This window comes from Culex quinquefasciatus, chromosome 2 (assembly GCF_015732765.1).
Source record: "Culex quinquefasciatus strain JHB chromosome 2, VPISU_Cqui_1.0_pri_paternal, whole genome shotgun sequence".
Lineage (NCBI taxonomy): Eukaryota > Metazoa > Arthropoda > Insecta > Diptera > Culicidae > Culex > Culex quinquefasciatus.
The window spans coordinates 10,496,320-10,519,602 of NC_051862.1; the positions used below are offsets into that span (position 1 = coordinate 10,496,320).

Consider the following 23,283-nt stretch of genomic DNA (forward strand, 5'->3'; position numbering starts at 1 on the left):
ATACAGTCCAGACTCGATTATCCGAAGTTCGACTATCCCAAGGTTTGTATGGGATTTCAGAATATCGAACAAAAAAAAAAATGTTTTAAAAGTTTTTTTAGTTTCTTACTTTAAACATCAAATTTGGGTTTTGCGATCCAATTTTAGTCAAATTTACCCAAGGCATTTTTTTTTCAATGTTTAATCACCATCATTTCGGTTGCCATTTTGAATTAAAAAAAAGTCTTTTTTCAAATTTAAAAACCAATTAAACATTATATTACCGAATAATGAATAAAACAACACTGCAAAAACCACAAATAAATTTTCTCAAACTTGCGTTTCCAGCTCGGCTTCGCTATTTTCCAAAACCTTATCCGATTGTGGCTGCTGCTGCTTTCGCTCTTTTCCGCTGTTCAAATGGTCAAGTTCCAGCTTGTGCTTCTTATCCACAGCCTAAAAATTTAAGTTTGAATTTAAATTTTCTTTCAATTAATTTCAAATCAAGCCCAACTTACGCACTTCCCATCTTCACTCGCGCTTCCTCCCCCTCCGCAGCACAGATCCACCCAATCCGGGAACAGCCGCTGCTTGACGCGCTCGACAAACCCAACCAGATTCGGGTAGTTCAGTATCATCTGGTCACGCAACGGGTACGCCACGTTGCCGGACACGGCCAGCATCGGCGCCAGCACACCAAACGCCACCACGTCCAGAGTGGTCACTGCTTCGGCGAAGCAGAACGGCCTATCGCCGAGAAACTCCGAAATCATTCGGACCGCTTTCAGTCGCTCATCTTCCGGCTGGCCGCGGGACTTTTCGTTACGGGATGCGGATCGCCGAAAGAAGAACTCCAACACGCCGCGGGGCATTGCGGATCGCTTGAGCGCGCGCTTCAGGTCCAGATCGTACGCGCGGAGTAGCTGGCCACGGTTTTCGTTGCACCAGCGTCGATGGGCCGCGCCGAGGGTGTGCTCCACCGTTGAGGCCATGGCGTAGGATAGGATTTTTTGGTCGGGGCTTAGAGCTTCGTCCAAGTTGCAGTTTAGACGACGGGAAAGCTTCTCGAGGATGTTGTCGGAGGGACCGAATTCGTCGTCACCCAGCTCGACCATCGGGAAGCGGCTTCCGGTGAGGACCAGCTTGTGGTTCATGGTTTTAAAGGGGACGTTGGCGGCGCGAAGCCACGTGCAGACGGTGAGGCATTCCGACTGGAAGGAGGGCAGGGCGGCGCACTGGCCCGACTGGTGCAGCAGGACGACGGCGGTGTTGGTGGAAGTGTCCAACGCGGCCACTAGGGGAGGTGCCTCCTCCGATTCCAATCTGGTTCGGAGATTGAGGTTATGTTGTGGGAAAATGCGCTAAAATTTGACAAAGTAACCTTTCAACGGTTTCGGCAAGTTTCGCCACCAGGAGGGCATCGCCGCCGGCCTTCAAATCCAGCAGGGGCTCCGGCGCGGTCGTCGAATCGGTGGCCATTTCTTGCAAAGGGAAGGGTTTCCGGAGCTGCGCTTCTGCAAAAGTGTCTAATTACTGTCTGAAGAAACGATTTTTCGCGGTCGAAGCTTGCTTCGATTGGGGCAAGTTTTTGGACTTTTCACACGCTGATCAAAATTTACTCGAGATTTCGTCAAAACCAAACTTACTCAAAATTTTTTTTTGAGACAAATGTCAAGTTCGAGTAAATTTAAATCTAAGATTTAACAAGATTTGGACAATTTTCGGAGAAGTGACGGAAGTCGCAGTGTTTTTTTGTGTTTATGTTTATTTTAAAATTCTTGTTTTATAATTTTACCAAAGAAAAAAAAATCTACGATTGATGGTACAAAATAAATCGGCAACCTTGATGAAAATCTAGAACGTATTGTTAATTTTTCTGAATGAAAGTTAAACCTCTCTACCGGATGATGATTGATTCGTTATTAGATGCGATTGGATGACTTATTTTTTTCTGATTGTGATTTTAATGTTAATAAAAAAAAACAGTTACAACAAGTACATCTGGTTTTTTTTACTTTTACGGGAAGCATCTACTTAAACAGTTTTTTTTCATCTTTTGATCAGGACACCGCGGTTATTTTTAAAAATATATAGTTTCTAAAGTGTAATCATTTCGTCTCTTTCTCGCAAATCAGTATCGCGTTCACCACTCTCTGTTTTCCACAAAAAAAAAACAACTCTCAAAATATCAAATAAAATGCATTATCTCTTGGTTTTAGGACGCAAAGGCAACTGCGCAAGGACAAAAAAAAAAACAGACAAAAGTTCCACGAACTTTTTCAACAAAGTTTCACTTAGCAAGACACTCTTTTGATTCTCTGGAACACTTGGTTTTAAACTTGGCAAATTAAATAATTAGTGTCGTTAGATCGATGCTCAAAAGGGAAAGGTGGGGTCAATCTTATGTGAAAAAACCTTAATTCACCTCAAAACTGTATGGCAATGGCATTACGAACTTTCCTAAAAAAAATGCAACTTCCTCTCCTAGTTTTCGTTTATTTTCGTTCCTCAAGTTAAATACATATAAATCTCTATTTTAATATAAAGTGTGTGTGTGTTTATTAATTGTTTGTTTTTTTGTTTGTTCTTATCGGTCAAATAAAGTAATCCTAAGTGGTTTCATTTGCTTCCTAACTTAGAGTTTTTTGTTGTTGTGTTAGTGTTGTGCTGCTTGCTCTCTGAATTTCGAGAGCCTCTCTTTCTCTCATTCGAAAAACGTTAAGTAGCGGTATTTAATAGTTGTTCAAGTTTGTTACAGTTTAGCAGTTTGTAGTAATGATAAGAACTAGGGGCATGGTTCGTGTCTGCGAGCGTACAGTTTTAAATGTACTCAGTTTTTTTTCTTCATATATTTTGTAATATATCGATATAGTGTAAGAGTTTTGTGGTTTTTGTTTTTTCTCCATCTTGATCATCTTCATCAATGGTGTGTGTGTGTGTACAAACTAAATTGCTAACAGGCAGAATATGTGACCAGTTGGGTTCGCGGTGCGACCGGTTTAGTTTCACATGATGCGACACTTTTCCTCGCCTTTAGGTTCCCCCTGAAAAATAGAAAAAAAAAAAACAAATGTTTAGTTATTCAACCGTGTTTTGTGTTGACTGATCAAAGCCAATCCCACAGCATTGTCGCTTGGTTGGCACGTCGTTGAATGTTTTTAACCCTCTACTGCCCATTTTTTTTCGAAAGTTTTAATTTTTCCTGTGGTCATTTTGAGCAACTTTTGTTCTACGAAAAACTTTACTTCTCTCGTTTTGCGTTTTTCTTGTTTTAATTTCAGTATTTCAATTTGCATTTATCTACTATAATTACATTTGGCCTTTAAAACTTCTTCATGTTTTTATAGTCACTTTTTCAATTTTTGGCTTGTTTTCACATTTTCGGATATCGACAAATTAAAAGTGAGAGTGTGTGCGTGCAACATGGAGTTAAATTTTTCGAAGTGCCATGGTGAACAAGTGAAACTTCTTACCCTAAAATTTTATTAAATTTAATGAGATCGTCTTTCCAAAGCTTTTTAAACAACAAAAATTTTTCAAAAAAAGAGTTTTGGTGGATTTTTAGATCGAAGCCCACCTAGAGGCGAGGTTGCCAAACTAGCAAGCAAATTCAGGCAAACTGTCAAAAAGTGCGAGTTTGTTTGTCATAGTATAATACCTTCTTTGGATTCTTTTTTTTATTAGGCCGTTGCAAACATGTTGCAAAGCTTATGTCGCCGCCAGAAAAAAAAAATCAAAAAAATAAATATTACAATTTTAATTGAAATGAAAATTTAATCTAATGAAAAAAAAAAATGCCTTTTTGGACCACCAATCAGTGAGGTACTCCTCGATATTAGCTCCTGAAAAGTGCTAAAAAGTGCAAAAATGCCTCACGGCAAGAAAAAGAGGCGGTCCTCACCAGCAGGATTGGCAGATTTGAAGAAGCTAAAGAATGCCGAAGCGCTACCTGCAAAGCCAGGCAGTTTGAGCAAGGACGCTCAAAATTCGTCTGGAAACCAGTTCGCTACCCTCCCTGTGGACGTGAGCGAGAAGGAAGAATTTGAACGATGGGAAAAGTTGCCACCCATTTTTGTGAAAACATCGTCATCGGATTCGGTGCGAAAGTGGCTGACCGGGATGGGATTTACAAAAAAATGTCCACGTGGTTTGTGGATGGTCCCTAATGAAAATAATTTAAAATGCATTGTTTATAATATTTGGCATGTTCCGGCTCGTTTAATTTTGCCTTCCTCACTGAGGTAAGGCTATAATCCTGCTCGAAAAATGAACTTTTGAAAAACAGCTCGTAGACCCATATTCATGTATACCTATCGACTCAGAATCGAAAACTGAACAAATGTCTGTGTGTGTGTGTGTATGTGTGTGCGTATTCCCCTTGGTGCTCAAAATTCTTGCCAAGTTTTCTCGGCACTGGCTGATCCGATTTGAGTCAAATAAGTTGCATTCGATCCGGTTTGGTGCCTCATACTGCACTATTGAATTGTTTGATGATCCGATAAGTAGTTCAAAAGTTATATATAAAAAAGTGTCAGAGTTGCGAATCGGATCTCTCATAAATGCATGTAAACTATATCCAGACCCATCACCCGACCCATCGTTGGTTAGGTTATCAAAAGACCTTTCCAATGAGTCCAAAACATTGAAGTTCTGGCAACCCTGTCTCAAGTTATGATCACTTAAGTGATATTTATGTACTTTTTTGATGCCGGATCTCACTTAAATGCAGGTAAACTATGTCCGGATCCATTATTCAACCCATCGTTGGATTGGTAATCAAAAGACCTTTCCAATGAAACCAATACATTGATGATCTGGCAATCCTGTCTCAAGTTATAATCACTTAAGTGATATTTATGTACTTTTTTGATGTCGGATCTCACTTAAATGTATGTAAACTATGTCCGGATCCATCATCCAACCCATCGTTGGATAGGTCATCAAAATACCTTTCCAATGAGTCCAATACATTGAAGATCTGGCAACCCTGTCTCAAGTTATGACCACTTAAGTGATATTTATGTACTTTTTTGATGCCGGATCTCACTTAAATTTATGTAAACTATGTCCGGATCCATTATCCAATCCATTGTTAGGTAGGTAATCGAAAGACCTTTCCAATGAGTCCAATACATTGAAGATCTGGCAACCCTGTCTCAAGTTATGACCACTTAAGTGATATTTATGTACTTTTTTGATGCCGGATCTCACTTAAATGTATGTGAACTATGTCCGGATCCATCATCCAAACCATCATTGGGTAGGTCATCAAAATACCTTTCCAATGAGTCCAATACATTGAAGATCTGGCAACCCTGTCTCAAGTTATGACCACTTAAGTGATATTTATGTACTTTTTAGATGCCGGATCTCACTTAAATGTATGTAAACTATGTCCAGTTCCGTTATCCAACCCATCGTTGGTTAAGTAATTGAAAGACCTTTCCAATGAGTCCAATACATTGAAGATCTGGCAACCCTGTCTCAAGTTATGACCACTTAAGTGATATTTATGTACTTTTTTGATGCCAGATCTCACTTAAATGTATGTAAACTATGTCCGGATCCATTATCCAATCCATCGTAAGGTAGGTAATCGAAAGACCTTTCCAATGAGTCCAATACATTGAAGATCTGGCAACCCTGTCTCAAGTTATGACCACTTAAGTGATATTTATGTACTTTTTTGATGCCAGATCTCACTTAAATGTATGTAAACTATGTCCGGATCCATCATCTAACCCATCGTTGGATAGGTAATCGAAAGACCTTTCCAATGAGTCCAATATATTGAAGATCTGGCAACCCTGTCTCATGTTATGACCACTTAAGTGATATTTATGTACTTTTTTGATGCCGGATCTCACTTAAATGTATGTAAACTATGTCCAGTTCCGTTATCCAACCCATCGTTGGTTAAGTAATTGAAAGACCTTTTCAATGAGTCCAATACATTGAAGATCTGGCAACCCTGTCTCAAGTTATGACCACTTAAGTGATATTTATGTACTTTTTTATGCCGGATCTCACTTAAATGTATGTAAACTATGTCCGGATCCATCATCCAACCCATCGTTGGGTAGGTCATCAAAATACCTTTCCAATGAGTCCAATACATTGAAGATCTGGCAACCCTGTCTCAAGTTATGACCACTTAAGTGATATTTATGTACTTTTTTGATGCCGGATCTCACTTAAATGCATGTAAACTATGTCCAGTTCCGTTATCCAACCCATCGTTGGTTAAGTAATTGAAAGACCTTTCCAATGAGTCTAATACATTGAAGATCTGGCAACCCTGTCTCAAGTTATGACCACTTAAGTGATATTTATGTACTTTTTTGATGCCGGATCTCACTTAAATGTATGTAAACTATGTCCGGATCCATCATCCAACCCATCGTTGGTTAAGTAATTGAAAGAACTTTCCAATGAGTCCAATACATTGAAGATCTGGCAACCCTGTCTCAAGTTATGACCACTTAAGTGATATTTATGTACTTTTTTGATGCCGGATCTCACTTAAATGTATGTAAACTATGTCCGGATCCATTATTCAATCCATCGTTAGGTAGGTAATCGAAAGACCTTTCCAATGAGTCCAATACATTGAAGATCTGGCAACCCTGTCTCAAGTTATGACCATTTAAGTGATATTTATGTACTTTTTTGATGCCGGATCTCACTTAAATGTATGTAAACTATGTCCGGATCCATCATCCAGCCCATCGTTAGATAGGTCATCAAAATACCTTTCCAATGAGTCCAATACATTGAAGATCTGGCAACCCTGTCTCAAGTTATGACCACTTAAGTGATATTTATGTACTTTTTTGATGCCGGATCTCACTTAAATGTATGTAAACTATGTCCGGATCCATTATCCAATCCATCGTTAGATAGGTAATCGAAAGACCTTTCCAATGAGTCCAATACATTGAAGATCTGGCAACCCTGTCTCAAGTTATGACCACTTAAGTGATATTTATGTACTTTTTTGATGCCGGATCTCACTTAAATGTATGTAAACTATGTCCGGATCCATCATCTAACCCATCGTTGGATAGGTCATCTAAATACCTTTCCAATGAGTCCAATATATTGAAGATCTGGCAACCCTGTCTCAAGTTATGACCACTTAAGTGATATTTATGTACTTTTTTGATGCCGGATCTCACTTAAATGTATGTAAACTATGTCCGGATCCATCTTCCGATCGATCGTTGGTAAGGTAATCAAAAGACCTTTCTAATGAGTCCAAAACATTGAAGATCTGACAACGCTCAGTCTCAAGTTATGACCGCTTAAGTGACATTTGTGTATTTCTTTATTGAGAAACAAACCTTACATGACAAAGTTCGTTCTGCCTTTTTTCGTTTGTTGACGTTTTTGACTTTTTTGCTTATTCAGCCTCCTGTGATCAAAACTTGATTTTATCCTTTCCCATACAATCTGCAAATTTTCCGGAATCGGTTCCAGAGTGGCCAAAGTTGTAACTTTTTGGCACTCACGAACTTACCATACGTACCCAACGCAACAAAGAACACCTCGATCGGACGTTCCGTGTTGAATTGATTCGCGAACAAAACCGTCGAAATTTTGTATACATATAGAATTTGTGTTCAAACCCATAGTATCACCAAATGTTGGTAAAAAGTGAGGAAGGCACCATCCACATAGGTGGATTAAGTTAGTTTTTTTTTTAATTCCGGTTTACACTACAGCAAAAAGATTTTTTTAACGTGAATAAATGTCTTCAATACTTAGATATTTTGAAAACTGGTGCATAATTGGCAAAGGGAGCGCGTGGTCGTAAAAAAATATTCGGAGTGAAAAGTGATTTTTTTTTTGTGTGTGCCTTTTGTTTCGCATTTTTGTCGTGAATTGTGCGCTGCGAGGAGAAGATTACCCTCTGAAAATGCAGCGTCATCAGTGCATAATTGGCAAAGGGAGCGCGTGGTGCGCGAGTCTTTTTGTGTTGAAAAGACCTTCCCATAGCTCCGTAGCTCGGAGGGCTCGATGTCGGTTGTTTGTGTGTTAAGCCCTCTCCATAGCATCGTAGCTCGAGAGGCAACCAAAATCAATACCTTATTTAGCTAACAGAAAGAAGATCGGAAGGCACTTGATGATTGAGTTCGTCGCTTTTATTCCGTAACAAATTCATGAACTAAATGATTATATAATTAAAAATCAGACTACGCTATCATTGCAGCATTGCGTTTAACACCTCATTTTATAAATAAATATTATTTGGTTTTACCTTTCCACAGCCGGCTGTCTAAGATAAAACCATTTCATTAAAAATTTAACAACAGTTAAAGGGGAAATGTCTCATCCGCAGCAACCGATTGTTTGCCTTGAGAATAAAATATAATACCTTTCATCAAACACTATGATTTTGGGTCGCATCATCATCTTCTATGATGAATCCTGACCAAACACCCTATCCTACTAACCAATTTTCAGGTTCCTGGCGCTTGTGGGGTGTAAGCACAGAGTAAATCAGCTGCCCTAGTAGCAATCTGCGCTAACTAACATTCCCGTCCCTTAAAATCGAGATCTACAAACTGACATGGCGGGCGCCGTTGGTGGCCAATGACTGTTACCTATTCGCAACTGATCTTGTTCTGGAATAATCATGGTGTTTTATCTTTTCAGCGCATTCATATATGCTGTTGATAAGGGAAATACCACTTGATAGTCGAAGCCTATGATCAGTAGTGCTGAAAGGATATTACGGTTCTGTTCAGCAACGGAGAAGGACAACCTGGGTGGTCTCTCATGCTTATGCTCATGCTCAATACTTAGATATTTTGAAAACTTATTATTGCTTAACAATTGAACTGGTGTAAAATGGGTTAAAACATATTAAAATGATGAAACTAAGGCTTGTTATTTTCTACGTTTAACATACATTTTTTTTTAATTGCTGGGGCACAAATTTAAAAAAAGTTGCAACATTTTTGAAAAGAACATAACGTTTCACCAAAAAAGAAATTTCTCACAGAGCAACTCTCTGAGACTACAGGCAACGGTTTTGCATTTTTGATTTGGATGAATTTTTGATTTGGATGAAAAAATATGTTTATGCAAGGTCAAGTGTGACCATGACTTCTACAGGAATAAAAAAGTTTTTTTTAATGTCCAATAAGCTATTGTCTTTCATATGTTTATAGGACCTAATAAAAAGACGAGAATTTTTGTTGCTTTTACTTGAAAGCGGTACTTTTGGATTGCAAATGTTATTCTACAGACAAAATTGAAGTAAATATGATTTTCCCCCCTTTTTTCAAAGTTTTTGAAAACCATGTTTTTGCGAAAAATTGGCAACGCCAAATTAATTTTGAACCTATTTGTGCCATAGATTTCATTTTTGTCATTTCAAAAAAAGCCAAAAAAGAGAATTTTAAAAAGTGTTTTTTTGCGCAGATTACAAATTTTCTTTAAAGATTAGCTTTTTTTTCTAAGGAGTTCTAAGCAATGCCTACAACATCAAATCGATCAGAAAATCCGTTAATAAGGTACAGATTTTTGAATTGTTTCATCAAGGCTGTGGAGTCGGAGTTCCCAAACTCTCAGAAGCTTTGGCGTTTATTACAGCTTCTGTAATGTAATATTTTCAACTGAAATAATTTTTTTTAAAGAAATTGGCAACACTGCCGATGATCTAACGGCTATTTCCTGCAATTCAATCTTTGGTGTGAAAAGGCAAAATAATAAAAAAATGTGTTATTCAGGACCATATTTTTGGACACCGTTCAGGGATGCCAGATACACAGATTTGTCTGTGTTTCACAGATATTTGAGCTCGTGTCAGACATTTTTTGAGGTGCACAGACTTTTAAAAAACTTCAATAAATTGTTATTTTGTAAAAATATCAATCGAAACTTATTTCGTTAGTCTTCACTTAAAAATACAATTTTTGATAGATTTCCATGACTATAAATTGATTTATTTGAATTTCAGACAAAGGCACAGACATACACAGACTTTTTCACAGACATTTTAAAAAATCATATGGCATCCCTGACACCGTTAGCTGTTGTCCTCTTGCTTTACAGCAGGTTAACAAGCCACAATGCCTTTTAAAAATAATGAATTCTTGACAGGAAATACTTGATGGGACAATTATGCGTACATTCGTAACGGGGTCATCCATAAACCACGTGGACACCATCAAATTAAACTTAAAAACTATTATTCATCACACTGAGCCTACCTGCTGGTGATACAGCTCCTCTCCGCTGTAAGAACCGAGGAACTCTCGGTGGCGGGACGCGGCAGTGGACACAGTACGCTTGACACGTTCCGACGCTGCAACTTCCTAAAAAGGATGAGAAAGACAATGGGACATCGTTATCATTCCACTCCACTATTCAAATGACAGCGTTGAATCTCACCTCTCCCTCCACGTTCAGCAGCTGCGTGGTCATGTTGTCACCGCAGAACCACTTCTGGCCCTTCATCACGATCGTGCTCGGGGGTTCGTGCGTGTGGCCCAAATCCGACGACCAAACCGTCACAAACGCTCCCCCGTCAATCTTCAGCGTCCGGTGGAACTTGAACACGGTTTCGTTCGTTCCGACCTTGCGGACCACGGTCCAGCCCCCAATTTGCACTTCCTGAAATGGAGAATTACGGATTAGAGTTCATTCTGCTCAAAAGTCGCAGCTCACGTGACTCACCTTGGCCGACTTGTTGTGCAGCTTGACGAACTTGCCCTCCGAGTCCACTTCGGAGATCTCGATGTCTCCCTTGGCCGAGGAAGTGACCGAGTAGTCCGACACGCTGCGTTCGTCCGACTCCTCGAGGACGGTACGCTTGCGCTTGGCTCCGGCCCGGGTCGGCGTTCCGCGGCGCAGTGCCGACGAGCGACCGGCGCTTGACGAGCTCGTTGTGGACGTCTGGAAGATCGTGGTCTGACTGCCCGGGGTGATGTTCAGCCGCACCTCCTCGGACGAGAGCAGCTTGTCGTACGCGGCAATTTCCATGTCCAGCGTGATTTTAATGTCCATGAGGTCTTGGTACTCTTGCAGTTGCAGCGAAATCTCCTTCCGGAGACGTTCGATTTCGTCCTGGAGTTTGCTCTTCTCGGCGGCATGGCGTTGCCGTTCGGCGTTCAACTGCAGCTCCAGATCGCGTAGTCGCGACTCGTACAGATCGGAGATTTCTTCGCGATTCGCGCGCAGCTGGCCATCGTACTGGTCGCGCAGATCCTGCAGTGTTTGCTGCAGCTTCGCCTCGTACTGTTCGGAGAGGATGCCGTCGATTTCGCTGATTTCGACCTGCCGGCGGGACTTGGTCTCGGTGAGTTCCTGCTGGTGGACCTGGTCCTTGAAGGTGAGCTCCTCGCGCAGGCTTTGGACTGTGTTTTCCAGATCGACGCGGGCCAGCGTTTCCTCTTCGAGATTCTTGCGCAGGGTTTCGAGCTGTTTCTTTAGCCGGGCCACTTCCTTCTCGAGTTCTTTAAGTTCGTCCTGGGCCTTTTTGCGCTCCGACAGGACTGTGTTGTACTTGCCGGCCAGCTCGTTGGCGCGGGATTCCTGGGCACGGGCGTTGCGCTCGCTGTCGGCGGCTTCCTTCGTTTTGCGGTCCAGTCTGAGAATTGACAAGGAAAATAAACAAATGGGAAAAATTAGTTGAATTTGCATAACGGATCGGTTGGCTTTTGAAAGTTCGGCGAAGGGGAGAGATTGGATCATCGTTATAATTTTAGTCTGTTTGAGTAAATATTTCTTGCATATTTATTGGCAGGGTGTCTACTCATTTCTTGAAACAATTTATGTTTAAATTTTCAAATCTGATACTTTTTGTAAGCCCTCTTGAAATTTTGGGCTTCATTCACTAGTTTATGCAACTTGTTGCATAAAGTACATTTTTCTTTACGAGTCATTCAAATTTATAGTGTTGCATCCTCACTTCAATGTTATTTGCCTACAAGTTAAGTGTCAATCTCCAGTCCAGACTCGATTATCCGAAGGCCTTGGAAAAATTTCACTTCGGATAATCAAAACATCGGATAATCGAATCACAACATTTTTTTTATTGTCTTATTTTGGTTGTCAAGCTTAAGTTTGACACCTAAAACAACTCAAAAGTGATTTAGAATTTTTAAATTCAAGATGAAAAATGCATTTTTCAATATAAAAGGCAATCATCAATCATTAAATTTTGACTAAAATGGAGTTGCAGAACTCAAATTTTATGTTAAAAGCAAGGTTTTTTTGATTCTATTGTCCAAATGGGACAAACCTTCGGATAATCGAAACTTCGGATAATCAAGGCTTCGGATGATCGAGTCTGGACTGTATCGAGAAGTATTACTTTACCAAGGTTGATAAGGATAAAGTTATCGAGGCTTCATAACGATAACCTATCGTTATAGTTACCGTTATTGCGATAATTCTATCGGCGATAATCTCATACCACATTTTTAAAATCTTTCTAAAATCGACTTAATTCAACTACAGTAGTCGTTCGGTAACTGGGCGTTGTTTAACTGGGCCGTAGCCCAGTTAAAAAGCAGACAAACGTCAAAAAACCAAAACAAACCGAAATCACCGAGGGGTTAATGGATGCAAAAATCATGTTCAACAAATAAAAAAAAACTATTATGTAACTTCAAGTCACAATTAGAGAAATATGAAAAGTAATCATTGTAATTGAATATAAGTAACTTTTATTTTTATATTTCATCAAAAAAATATTATGCATCGGTAGTCCCCTCGTTATTTTTCGTTCAGCCCAGTTAGCTAACAATTACTGTATATCATGTTAAACTTGTCAATGCATTCACTAAAAATATATTTTTTGAAAATATTGTAAGTTTTAAATTAGAAATTCTTAAAATTGTTCACAAAATAACGTATTTTTTGAAAATACTCAAATATCCATAATTTGCAGTATTGGTATCAAACGAAGCGAAACTTTGTAGTTTTTTCACTTTTTTATATTTTTTTTAAATGCTACAATTTTTACATACAGTTCAGACTCGATTATCCGAAGCCTCAATTAACCGAATTTTCGATTATCCGGACTTCGGATAATCGAATCACGAAAAAAATCGTTTTTTTCTATTTCTTGTTTTAAACATCAAATCCGAATTTTTACGTAGTTTAAGGGTCATACTTCAGCCCAACAACAAAACAAACCATCCACATTAACGACCCCCGGGTCTTTTGTGGTCTCTATTGCAAGTTTCTGCTCGAACCTAGGAGTCCGAAGGCTTGAATGGGGAGAGCACCCAAACCTCTTTTTACTCCAAGGAACCTTCCACCCCAGTGTTTGAACTGACGACCTTTGGATTGCGAGTCCAACCGCCGCCAGCGATTCCACCGGAGTAGGCTTGGTTTGGTGTGTTGTTTGTACTTATGGCATGGAGACGACTCCCACACCTGGAATGACTTAACGGCCTAGCAACCAAGGCCGGGACCGACATTTTACTTCCTCATCCGATGGAAGGTTGCAGCAGATGGGAATCGAACCCAGAATCATCCGCTTACAAAGCGGACAGCGTAACCATTCGGCCACGCACTGCCGCACTACTTCAGCCCGACGATCTCAAATAAGACGTCGAGAAAAATATTTTTTTCGTGATTCGATTATCCGAAGTGAATTTCCGAAGGCTTCGAATAATCGGGTGTGGACTGTAAAACCATATTTTTTCGAAAATACTACAATATTCTATATTTGCCAGATAAGTATCAAACGAAGCGAAATTTTGTATGCGATTTCACTTTACGGGGAGATGGGGGTAAGACGGCCACCTTAAGGGGGAAGTCTTTTAAAATTAACACTACAGGTTATTTTGATCTTAAATCAGATACATTCTACTAATAGTCCATTATAGAAATGACATTAATTAGTTGGTTTAAAAACAATTTTCAATACTTTTCAGCAATTAAAAAAAAAATTAAAATCGAAATATCTATGAAATACAAGTTTTAAATGTGAAGAAAAATGCTGTTTAACAAATGTTATACTTTGGCTTTGTGAATTTCATATTATTGCGACCCACATTTCTTGAAAAAACTATGAACTTTTACCCAATTTAATGCAAATTTACTGATTTGTGTGTTTCGATTATAATTCAAAATTCTGTAAACAATATTAAATAAGCGACTTTTATTAAAAGTCTGAAAGGATTTCATACTATTCAATAAATTTTGCTATAACCGGCGAACCGGCAGTTAACATCATTTTGATTAAAAATTGATAGTTTTATCGAAAATATGTCACATATGTCTTAAATATGTCTTGACAGTCAAAAATCCTTCAAAAATTTAACCTTTTTCAAATAAAATTTACAAATTACGCGTGGCCGTCTTGCCCCCAAATTACTTATTTTATAAAACATTTTTTTTTGCAAATAGCTCACCGTATTTTTAAAACTTTTTCGAGGGACATAATCGTGGGGAAAACATCAATTTAACATGAAAAAATATTCAAAGAAAGGATTACATATTGTTACCTAACAATAATGCTAAAGTTGAAAAATCATAAAAATTACATCCAGTTTCAAGTTGAAAAAATATTTGTTTATTTTGAGCTTTTTTTATACTTTTTCAAACAATAGGTGACTCCATATGCATTATTTAGCATGAGGAACAGTATTGCTAAACATTTTAGTAATATTTATTAGTATGCTTAGTAAAACAGTGGGATGGCAGTCTTACCCCGCCTGGCCGTCTTACTCCCAGCTCCCCTATTAGAGTTATTATTGTTTAAAAACTAAAATTTTCAAATTTTACCGTGCCTTTTTTCGAAAATACTAAAATTTTCATTATTTGTAGTATGAATATCAAACGCAGCGAAAAATTTTATGCTTTGTCACTTTTTTAGAGTTTTTTGGAAAATAATGAAATTTTCATAAAATAACGTATTTTTCGAAAATACTTCTTTTTGGAGAGTATTTAATTTTCGCAGTTCTGTTTTTTTACCTTCTTCTTTTTTTTATTGTTTTTTTTTCGCGCTCGGTCGTTGACCGATGAGTTTTTTTGTGTTGTTCTCTTTTAATAGTTTTCTATAAAAACGTACCTATTTTTTTCAGACTAGCAAGTCGTATTGCTGGAGTAAGTCCTTTCTATATCTTCGATGATCGGAAGGCACGCCGTCGAATATGTTTTAAGGCTTATGATATAAAATCATTGTTATAAATGAAGCCCTTCCTACATCACCGTTGATCGGAAGGCACGCCGACGAAGAATTTCTGGAGAATTGCGGTCGAATTAATACTATATTTAAATCCCTTGATAGCTATCTTTCCGCAGCCGGCAGCCTAAGATTTTTTTAAATTTCAACCGATAAACAAATTGCTTATGGTCGCATCACCTACCACAGTGAATCCCGACCTCATACCCATCTTACTAACCCCTCAAAATTCATGTGATACTTTGTCGGAGACTCAGCCGATTTAGCGGTTCCATCACTCAAGCATCGGCTAACATTCCCATCCACTTCCCCGTGTCTTACCACTGGTCGTGGCCGGCGTCGGTGTTGATCAGCACGATAGGGACCTTTGAAAATTGCGAAGGGGTGATGATTGGTTCCTACTTTTCATCTGTGGACCAAGGAGCAATGTTTGGGGGTCCTGGTCAATAACGAAGTCGCAGCTACGGGTAGACACCAATGCTATGATATGCTATGCTAAAACATTGAAAATCGAACCAATGGTTTCCGAGATATCGTCATTTGGAAATTACAAGCTAAACTCATTTCTTTCGATTCGAGTTCAACTAGGTGAAACCAGGTAGTTGTCCAATTTTCAATGTCTAGTATCAGAGAGAAAATTGTAGGAAATTTTCGACGCTTTAAAAAAATAGTGTTCAGAGGAGGCTTTTACCTTAATGAAATTTAAAAGAAAAATTATAAATCTGGAGTTTTTTTAAAAGGTCTTGTAAACCAAATTTTCAATTTTTACTTTTTGGGTGTTTTTAGAACCGCCTTGAGTCAGGGGTGTTCAAAAACACCAAAAAATCAAAAAATGAAAATTTGACCTTTTTAAAAAAAAACTCCAGATGTGTTAAAATTTCCGATTGCTAATGCGATATATTTTTTTTTTCAAGACATTACAACAACCAGATATGGCTCAAAAGAAGTCTTTTTGAGTCCACATAAAACATATCGAAAAAATAAATAAATAAAAGCTTTTGCGAATACATTTTTTTTTGTGAAAATAGTGAAATAAGGAAACAGGTTATTACAATTATCATTATTTTTTACTGGGTAGTTTTATTTTAATCCACAACTTTGCCGAAGACACCAAACCGATCAGAAAATCTCATCTCAAGATACAGATTCTCATATAGTTTCGTAGCTTTTTTTGTAAGACCATCACGGTACTAGGGAGGATGGGGCGTGTCCCTCTCCCGCGTTCTGACAGAGCCGGGTACAGCTAGTTATGACCAGCCTGCAAAATTGTATGGAAACTTGTATGGAAAAACTAATGATGCAAAAATGATTCTTTTTGACATTCTGACAAATCAAAAAATATAAATTTTAAAATCGTGAAAAGTAAAACCCAGAGCAAACATTACACTTTTCTGGGTCGTCCACCGTCCAAAAGAAAATTCTCGTCGACATGCCTTTCGAGGAGTAATGATATGTAAACGGGCATCTTAGACTTCCACTATTCTACACATGATTTTTTTTTCTTTTCTAATACTTCCTGTCAAGTCGCCACCACGTGTGATTCCCGGCAACGAATCGATTTCGTAGAAAGCGCCCGTTTGTCCATGCGTGTGACATCATCGTCGCGAGCTGTCGTCATTTGGAATTAATAACAAGTGACGCTTTCGCCTGTTGATTCAATGACTGCGGTCGACAACAATCACCAAAATACGATTCGACGAGTCGATGCTTTGGGAACCCTACCATCTCATAAATCAAGATTTTCGCACTCACACTAGCATCTCACATCCAAAGCGCGCGCTTTTCAATCAACCAACAACGTTGATTCAAGCTAAGTCGCGCGCTCGTGTTCTGACTTATTTACTTAACGGCGTGTTTTAAAGTTGTACATAACGCCATTATGCTGGTTGAACTCCGCGAGGGGGGAATTCAACTCAAACGAGGGTCATGAACGAGCGGTGCTGCAGTTGGGAATGTTGCACGTGTATACGGGAACAACTTCCCTGCACGCTTCGAGTTCGATTCGTCAGTTTGATTTTCGTGTGGGTGGCTCGAACCCCTCGTCAGAAAGTCGTAAAATCGCGCGCTTTTAATGTGGGAGAGTCGAAACTTGTTCAATTTAATCACATGAATTGCATTGTGTCGAGTAGGGGGAAAGTTTTGGACAATTGTGCCTCCGAAAAGTCAAGCTTGAGACCCCGCGGACAGAAATCCAATTTGGTTGGCGTGCAATATTTCAATCTCAACTCGGCTCACCCAGATTCAGTGACCCCCACCGGGGCAGTTGTTGAGAGTTTGCAATTCAGCATCACCACCACCGCGAGGTTTAGGCCATAATTGCCGGGTTTGGATTTATTTTTAGGTCGCCCTTTCTCCGGCGGGGTCTCGTGCGTCGAGGTGTGGTGAGATGAGTGTGCTCTTGCATAGTGGAAGAGGAAGAAACTATTTTTCAAGCTGAGGCATCTCATGAGGTTTGAGTGGCAGACTGCTAGAAAAAAAAGATTACTTTAATCGTTACGATAGCAACTGTCTAAACATAAACTCAAATTTGACCGTTGGAGGCATCACGGTTCATGTTGTTTACGTTGATCTCCGCAAATCTTCACGCACGTTCGCGCAAAATGTTGCAATTCTGCCAGACATTTTCAAACTAGTGTTGGTACAAACCATTAAACCTGTACACTCACATCGTGCCAACCAGCGATGAATGATAATAAAATAACAGGAGGAAAATTGCCGGCCGGCCGGCCGGTTTCTCTCGTAGTGCAATCTCTCGCTCTCTCACGTAGTCTCGTCGCGTGTTCTTTCTTGGTAAGGGGTGCTTGCTGCTGCTGAATCAGCCAACCGCCGATGCCGGAGAATCTAAAACCACGCGGATCCAGAGGCCTATAGCTACAGCAAAGTAGTGACTTATTGAGAATGTATGTTGTGCAATTGGATTTAGCTTCTTCTTGATGTTTTGTTTTTGAAGTGATTTACTTCCCACTCTTGAGATTGATGGTGGTGATTGTGAAATGGGAGCTCAAACGGTCCTTTCGAGTGAAAGTTGGCACGGAAAGTCGTAATTTTTTTTTCTCTCTGATTTATGGTACCACCCTAACGAAAATAAAAAAATATAATCAGTAAAACTTTGCTCGCTAAATCTGAATTTGCCCTTAGAAAAAACTCAAATGGTCAAAATAATGTAATTATATAGGAATGTTTTTTTTTTTTTTTTTTTTTGGGAGGGTGATCCAGCCGCACATCGTTGATGTCGAAACCTCTAAACTGGGCCCTCGTCCTGTCACGTCCGTCAGTAGTCTTGTCGTACATTACAACTAGAATCAGATCTGCCAATGAATTAGTACACTTCGACCAAATAAACACTGACGCTGTATGGATCTGACTCTAGAATAAATGCACAGTTGTGTGTTATTCATAAGTCCAAAATGTTCAATTATTCATATAAGTCCAAATATTCATTTGCGAATAACTACCTAACTTGAATTGAATACAAGATTTAAAGCAACCTATCCGAAAGCTACTCTTATCTTAAATCCCCGACATTTTAATTATTAACCAAAAAAAACCTTTCTTTTAAAACCTGTCTGGCTTCTTTAAAAAAAAAACAAAAAAATAACAGTTGATATTTTACAAGTCGTGAATTGAAAAAGAGACGACCATTTGATCGTCAGAATTCCAATAGATCCTCGATTCGCAACAATGGTCGATACAATCATAATCCGACAGTCGTTAGTTCAACAGATCAACGAATTTAGTCCGATATCATTTCACTATTGATTGATCGAGACTCTATGGAAATTTTGACAAATCAGAATGGTTTTTATGCAACTTGAATGAAAATCACCGATTCTGATAGAATTACTAAATTCACTATTACTAATTTTGTCCCTAAATAACTAAATGCAAAGTATAAACAGTTGATATTTATAGTTAAAATCCTAAATTCTACAAAAACTGATTTTTTAAAAACCTGTATCCTAACCTGACACCCACATTAAGATAGGGAAAAATCACATATGTAGCGGTTCATTGTACAAATGTGATATTTCCACTATCAGAGAACCTCCTTGTCTCGATGACAGCTTACCGGCCATCGATTAAGCCCTGAGACTACGCCAAAGTGGGTTCTCGCAGCATGAAGTGGTGTCCATGTGTAAAAATGGAAGCTTCAGCAATATACTGAACACTTCGATTTTAATTCCACATCGAATCAAATCATACTCTTTGCCAAACAAGCATCAAACCTATGACACTCATTATGACAAAGCCCAGGGAATGTAATTATATAGGAATGTTAGTCCGATAATTAGTTGCAGACACATCAAACACATAGCTTATTGGCTTTTAGATGCCTCCCGAGCAACGATGCTATGTGAAGGTCTTTTCGGTTAACACGCAAAAACAATCGTGCACAGCTAATTCAATAAATCTAAAAAAAAAAATATTTTGCTCCACTATTAATTCGACCATCCAAACTGTCAGTGTGTCTTTCGATCAACGATTATAAAAAAATACCTTTTCACCGTGAACATATTCACATCATTCAAAAAAATAATGCACAATCTGAACGAAACCGTGCCTTCCAATCAATGATGATATATGAAAGGCTTTAAAATCACACAGCAATTAGGCACAAAAAACGCCAATCACTCAATACAAATGATGCTCAAGACACGAATAATCCTGTAAGAAAACCACGAACTCCACGAACAGCGATGACCGAAATGACAAAAATGACAGAAATTACCAAAATGGCCCAAACGCAGGGTGGCCACCAGATTTGGATTTTCAATTTCCCGGTTTTTTCCCGGGTTTCTCCCGAGGCCAAAAGGAATTTTTCCATATAGTTTTAAATCAAATTACTATGTTTTTTATAGACTGACGTTAGTATCAAAATACTTTTTGAACGTATACACAACGTATACCTTTCGTTTTGAGGATTTACAATGTATCAAATAGGTAAAAAAGATTTGCCACATTTATTGCAAACAAGTTATGCACGGACATAGAAAAAAGAAAAAAATAAACATGTTTTGATGTTTTAAAAAGTTTGAGCAACACAAAATGGTAAGAAATCAATTGACTGTGCTGCGATTTTCTGAACAACCCAACCGAAACAGTCAAAATTGAGTTAATATTTTTTTAATAAATTTTCAGATGAGAATTAAATAAAACCCAACAAAAACTCAACTTTTATGTTGATGTAGTACCTATCCACATAAAAGTGACTGTTTGTATTGAAATGACTATTTTGCAGTAGAACTCTGAAAATATTGTAATTTTAAAATATCTGAAAATTTTATTTAAAATTTAAATTACAGTTTTAAAACAAATTTTGCAAGAAAGATATTTCAAGTGTTTTGAATTTGAACACAATTTGATAGGCATTTATCTGTTAAAAGATTCCCAAATAACTATATAAAAATATCTTAAATACCAAATATTTCCGACATTTTAAAATTATACAAAAGTACTCAAATCAATAAATAACACAAAGACAAATTTTAATAACACAAAGACAAAGTTTCATAGCAATTTGTCCTTAAAAATTTGTTAGACTGAGAAAGCCAAAAATCATCTTATAAAATACTACTAAAAACAGATTTTTGAAATTCCACCAAATGTTTTACAGTAAAAATTGTGTACAGTCCAGACTCGATTATCCGAAGTTTCGATTATCCGAAATATTATCGAGTCTGGACTATATTATTATTTTACGGCGCACATCAAGTAGAGCTTTTTGCACCACGCTTTTCGGATTTAAGTATCTTAAAAATTATGGGAACTATCGATATGATTTTTATTCATCCCTGAAGTACTGTCTACAAAACAAATAAAGCAGATTTTTACAATTTTTACAATCATATTGTTGAAGGGTTAAATCCGTAAGTTTGACAATTTTGAAATAAGAAGGCAACAACTTCCTTGGCTGCTGTGCAACCTTAAGTTGATATTGAAATATATAATAAAATTAAACGGATGAATTTAGTCAATTGTTTATTGTGCTTATGGAATTCAATACTTATTGAAATAAGATTTCAAAAATCATACGGCTGAGTAAATTTTCTATTGACACGCGAAATTGATCGGAATATTGCAGCTTATCAAACATTTGTTTTTTAAATCGGGTCCGGTGGTTTTTTTGAATCGTGGTTGCATTTCCCCCCAGTTGGCCCCCAGTTGGCCCCGATGGCATTTTACGAGACGAGATTTGTCGGAATGAGGAAGTAAATGGCCCAGGCTTAACCAACTCACTGCCAAAGGTCGTCAGTTCGAATCCCGGGGAGGATGGGAGCTTAGGTGGAAAAAGAGGTTTGGATTACCTCACTGTTTTAAGCCTTCAGACATCTTGTTTTGCCATAGCCATAGCGCCAAGTCTACAGCATGGCCTTGAACAATTTATTTTATTTAAAAAAGCAAGTTCACCGAAGAAAAATATGGAATACTCAACAGAAGAAAATAAAACCAAAGCCTAGTAGCTTGAGTCTATTACACAAAATAGTATAATATTCTAATAGAGAAAAGTATACATTGAATTCATTTAAGAGGAATTTGTCGAATTTTAACTAAACTTAAAATATTTTCCCGGTTTGTCAGTCAAATTCCCGAGTTTTTCCCGGTTTTCTCCCGATGGAATAAATTCCCGGGTTTTTCCCGGTTTTCCCGGTTTTTTCCCGAGGTGGCCACCCTGCCCAAACGTCAAAAATGACCAAAATTACGAAAATTACCAAAACGACGAAAAGGGCCAAAATGACCAAAACGGCCAAAATGGTCAAAACGGCCAAAATGACCAAAATGACCAAAATGGCCAAAACGAAAAAAAAAATAACAAAACGACAAAAATGGCCAAAACGACAAAAATTACACAAATGACAAAAATTGCCAAATGACCAAAACGACTAAAACGACGAAAAAGGCCAAAACGACAAAAAAGATCAAAACGAACAAAATGCCCAGGATGGCCAAAATTACCATAACGATCACAATGGCCAAAATGACCAAATGACAAAAATGACGAAATTGACCAAAATGACAAAAATGAACAAAATTACGAAAATGCCCAACATGACTGAAACGACCAGGATGGCCAAAATGACCAAAACGATCAAAACGATCAAAATGACAAAAATTACCAAAATGACCAAAACGACCAAAATGGCCAAAACGAAAAAAAAATAACAAAACGACAAAAATGGCCAAAACGACAAAAATTACACAAATGACAAAAATTGCCAAATGACCAAAACGACTAAAACGACGAAAAAGGCCAAAACGACAAAAAAGATCAAAACGAACAAAATGCCCAGGATGGCCAAAATTACCATAACGATCACAATGGCCAAAATGACCAAATGACAAAAATGGCGAAATTGACCAAAATGACAAAAATGAACAAAATTACGAAAATGCCCAACATGACTGAAACGATCAGGATGGCCAAAATGACCAAAACGATCAAAATGGCCAAAATGACCAAAATGACCAAAACGGCCAAAACGACCAAAATGACCAAAACGACCAAAATGACTAAAACGACCCAAATGACCGCAATGACAAAAGTGACCGAAATGTCCAAAATGACAAAACTGAACAAAATTTACCTAAATGACCAAAATGACTAAAACGACCAGGATGGCCAAAATGTCCCAAATGATCAAAACGATCAAAATGATCAAAATGACAAAAATTACCAAAATGAACAAAACGACAAAAATGACCAAAAATGACCAAAACGACCAAAATGGCCAAAACGAAATAAAAATTAACAAAACGACAAAAATGACCAAAATGACAAAAATGGCCAAAATGACCAAAACGACTAAAACGGCCAAAGCGACAAAAAAGATCAAATCGATTAAAATTACCAAAATGACTAGGATGACCAAAATTACCATAACGATCAAAATGGCCAAAATGACCAAATGAGTAATTCTCGCTGAAAGTGGACCACTATTTACACAAGGTGCTCAAAAATCAAAAGCAATGTACTTTTCCAATAGCCCCCACCAAGTTATGAAAGAAACCATGTTTGGTTGGTTGAATTTGTCCTCACCTCGGCGCCACGAAGCTAAAACATTTTTTTTAATTGGTAATTTTTTTACTTAGGCGCGTCTACAAAATTGCTAATAACTTTGCAAAACTTCAACAAACCCTTGATGTTTAGGGGTGTT

General features: G+C 38.1%; 2 protein-coding genes across 2 annotated transcripts in view; both read right to left on the reverse strand.

Annotated features, from left to right (window-relative positions):
• Window positions 1-309: 309 nt before the first annotated feature.
• LOC6042361 (failed axon connections) lies at window positions 310-1,467 on the reverse strand. Its single transcript, XM_001851436.2, has 3 exons — window positions 1,361-1,467; window positions 498-1,302; window positions 310-435 (listed from the first exon to the last, which is right to left on the reverse strand). The coding sequence occupies exons 1-3, from the start codon at window positions 1,456-1,458 to the stop codon at window positions 310-312; spliced, it is 1,029 nt and encodes a 342-aa protein (XP_001851488.2). The 5' UTR covers window positions 1,459-1,467.
• A 988-nt stretch (window positions 1,468-2,455) lies between these two features.
• Window positions 2,456-23,283, reverse strand: part of LOC6042359 (lamin Dm0) — a 32,699-nt gene continuing 11,871 nt past the window's right edge. The window contains exons 2-5 of the mRNA XM_001851435.2: window positions 10,666-11,578; window positions 10,381-10,602; window positions 10,200-10,304; window positions 2,456-3,023 (exon numbers count right to left, since the gene is read on the reverse strand). Coding sequence (XP_001851487.1) covers window positions 2,985-3,023; window positions 10,200-10,304; window positions 10,381-10,602; window positions 10,666-11,578 — 1,279 coding nt within the window. The 3' untranslated portion in view covers window positions 2,456-2,984. The remainder of the gene's footprint in view (window positions 3,024-10,199; window positions 10,305-10,380; window positions 10,603-10,665; window positions 11,579-23,283) is intronic.

Bases quoted from the DNA above. Each gene is read 5' to 3' on its own strand.
- LOC6042361 (XM_001851436.2), bottom strand. From the start codon at position 1,458: ATGGCCACCGATTCGACGACCGCGCCGGAGCCCCTGCTGGATTTGAAG. The intron at 1,303-1,360 runs GTTACTTTGTCA...TCTCCGAACCAG, and splicing joins CTTGCCGAAACCGTTGAAAG to ATTGGAATCGGAGGAGGCAC. The intron at 436-497 runs GTAAGTTGGGCT...TTAAATTTTTAG, and splicing joins CGAGTGAAGATGGGAAGTGC to GCTGTGGATAAGAAGCACAA.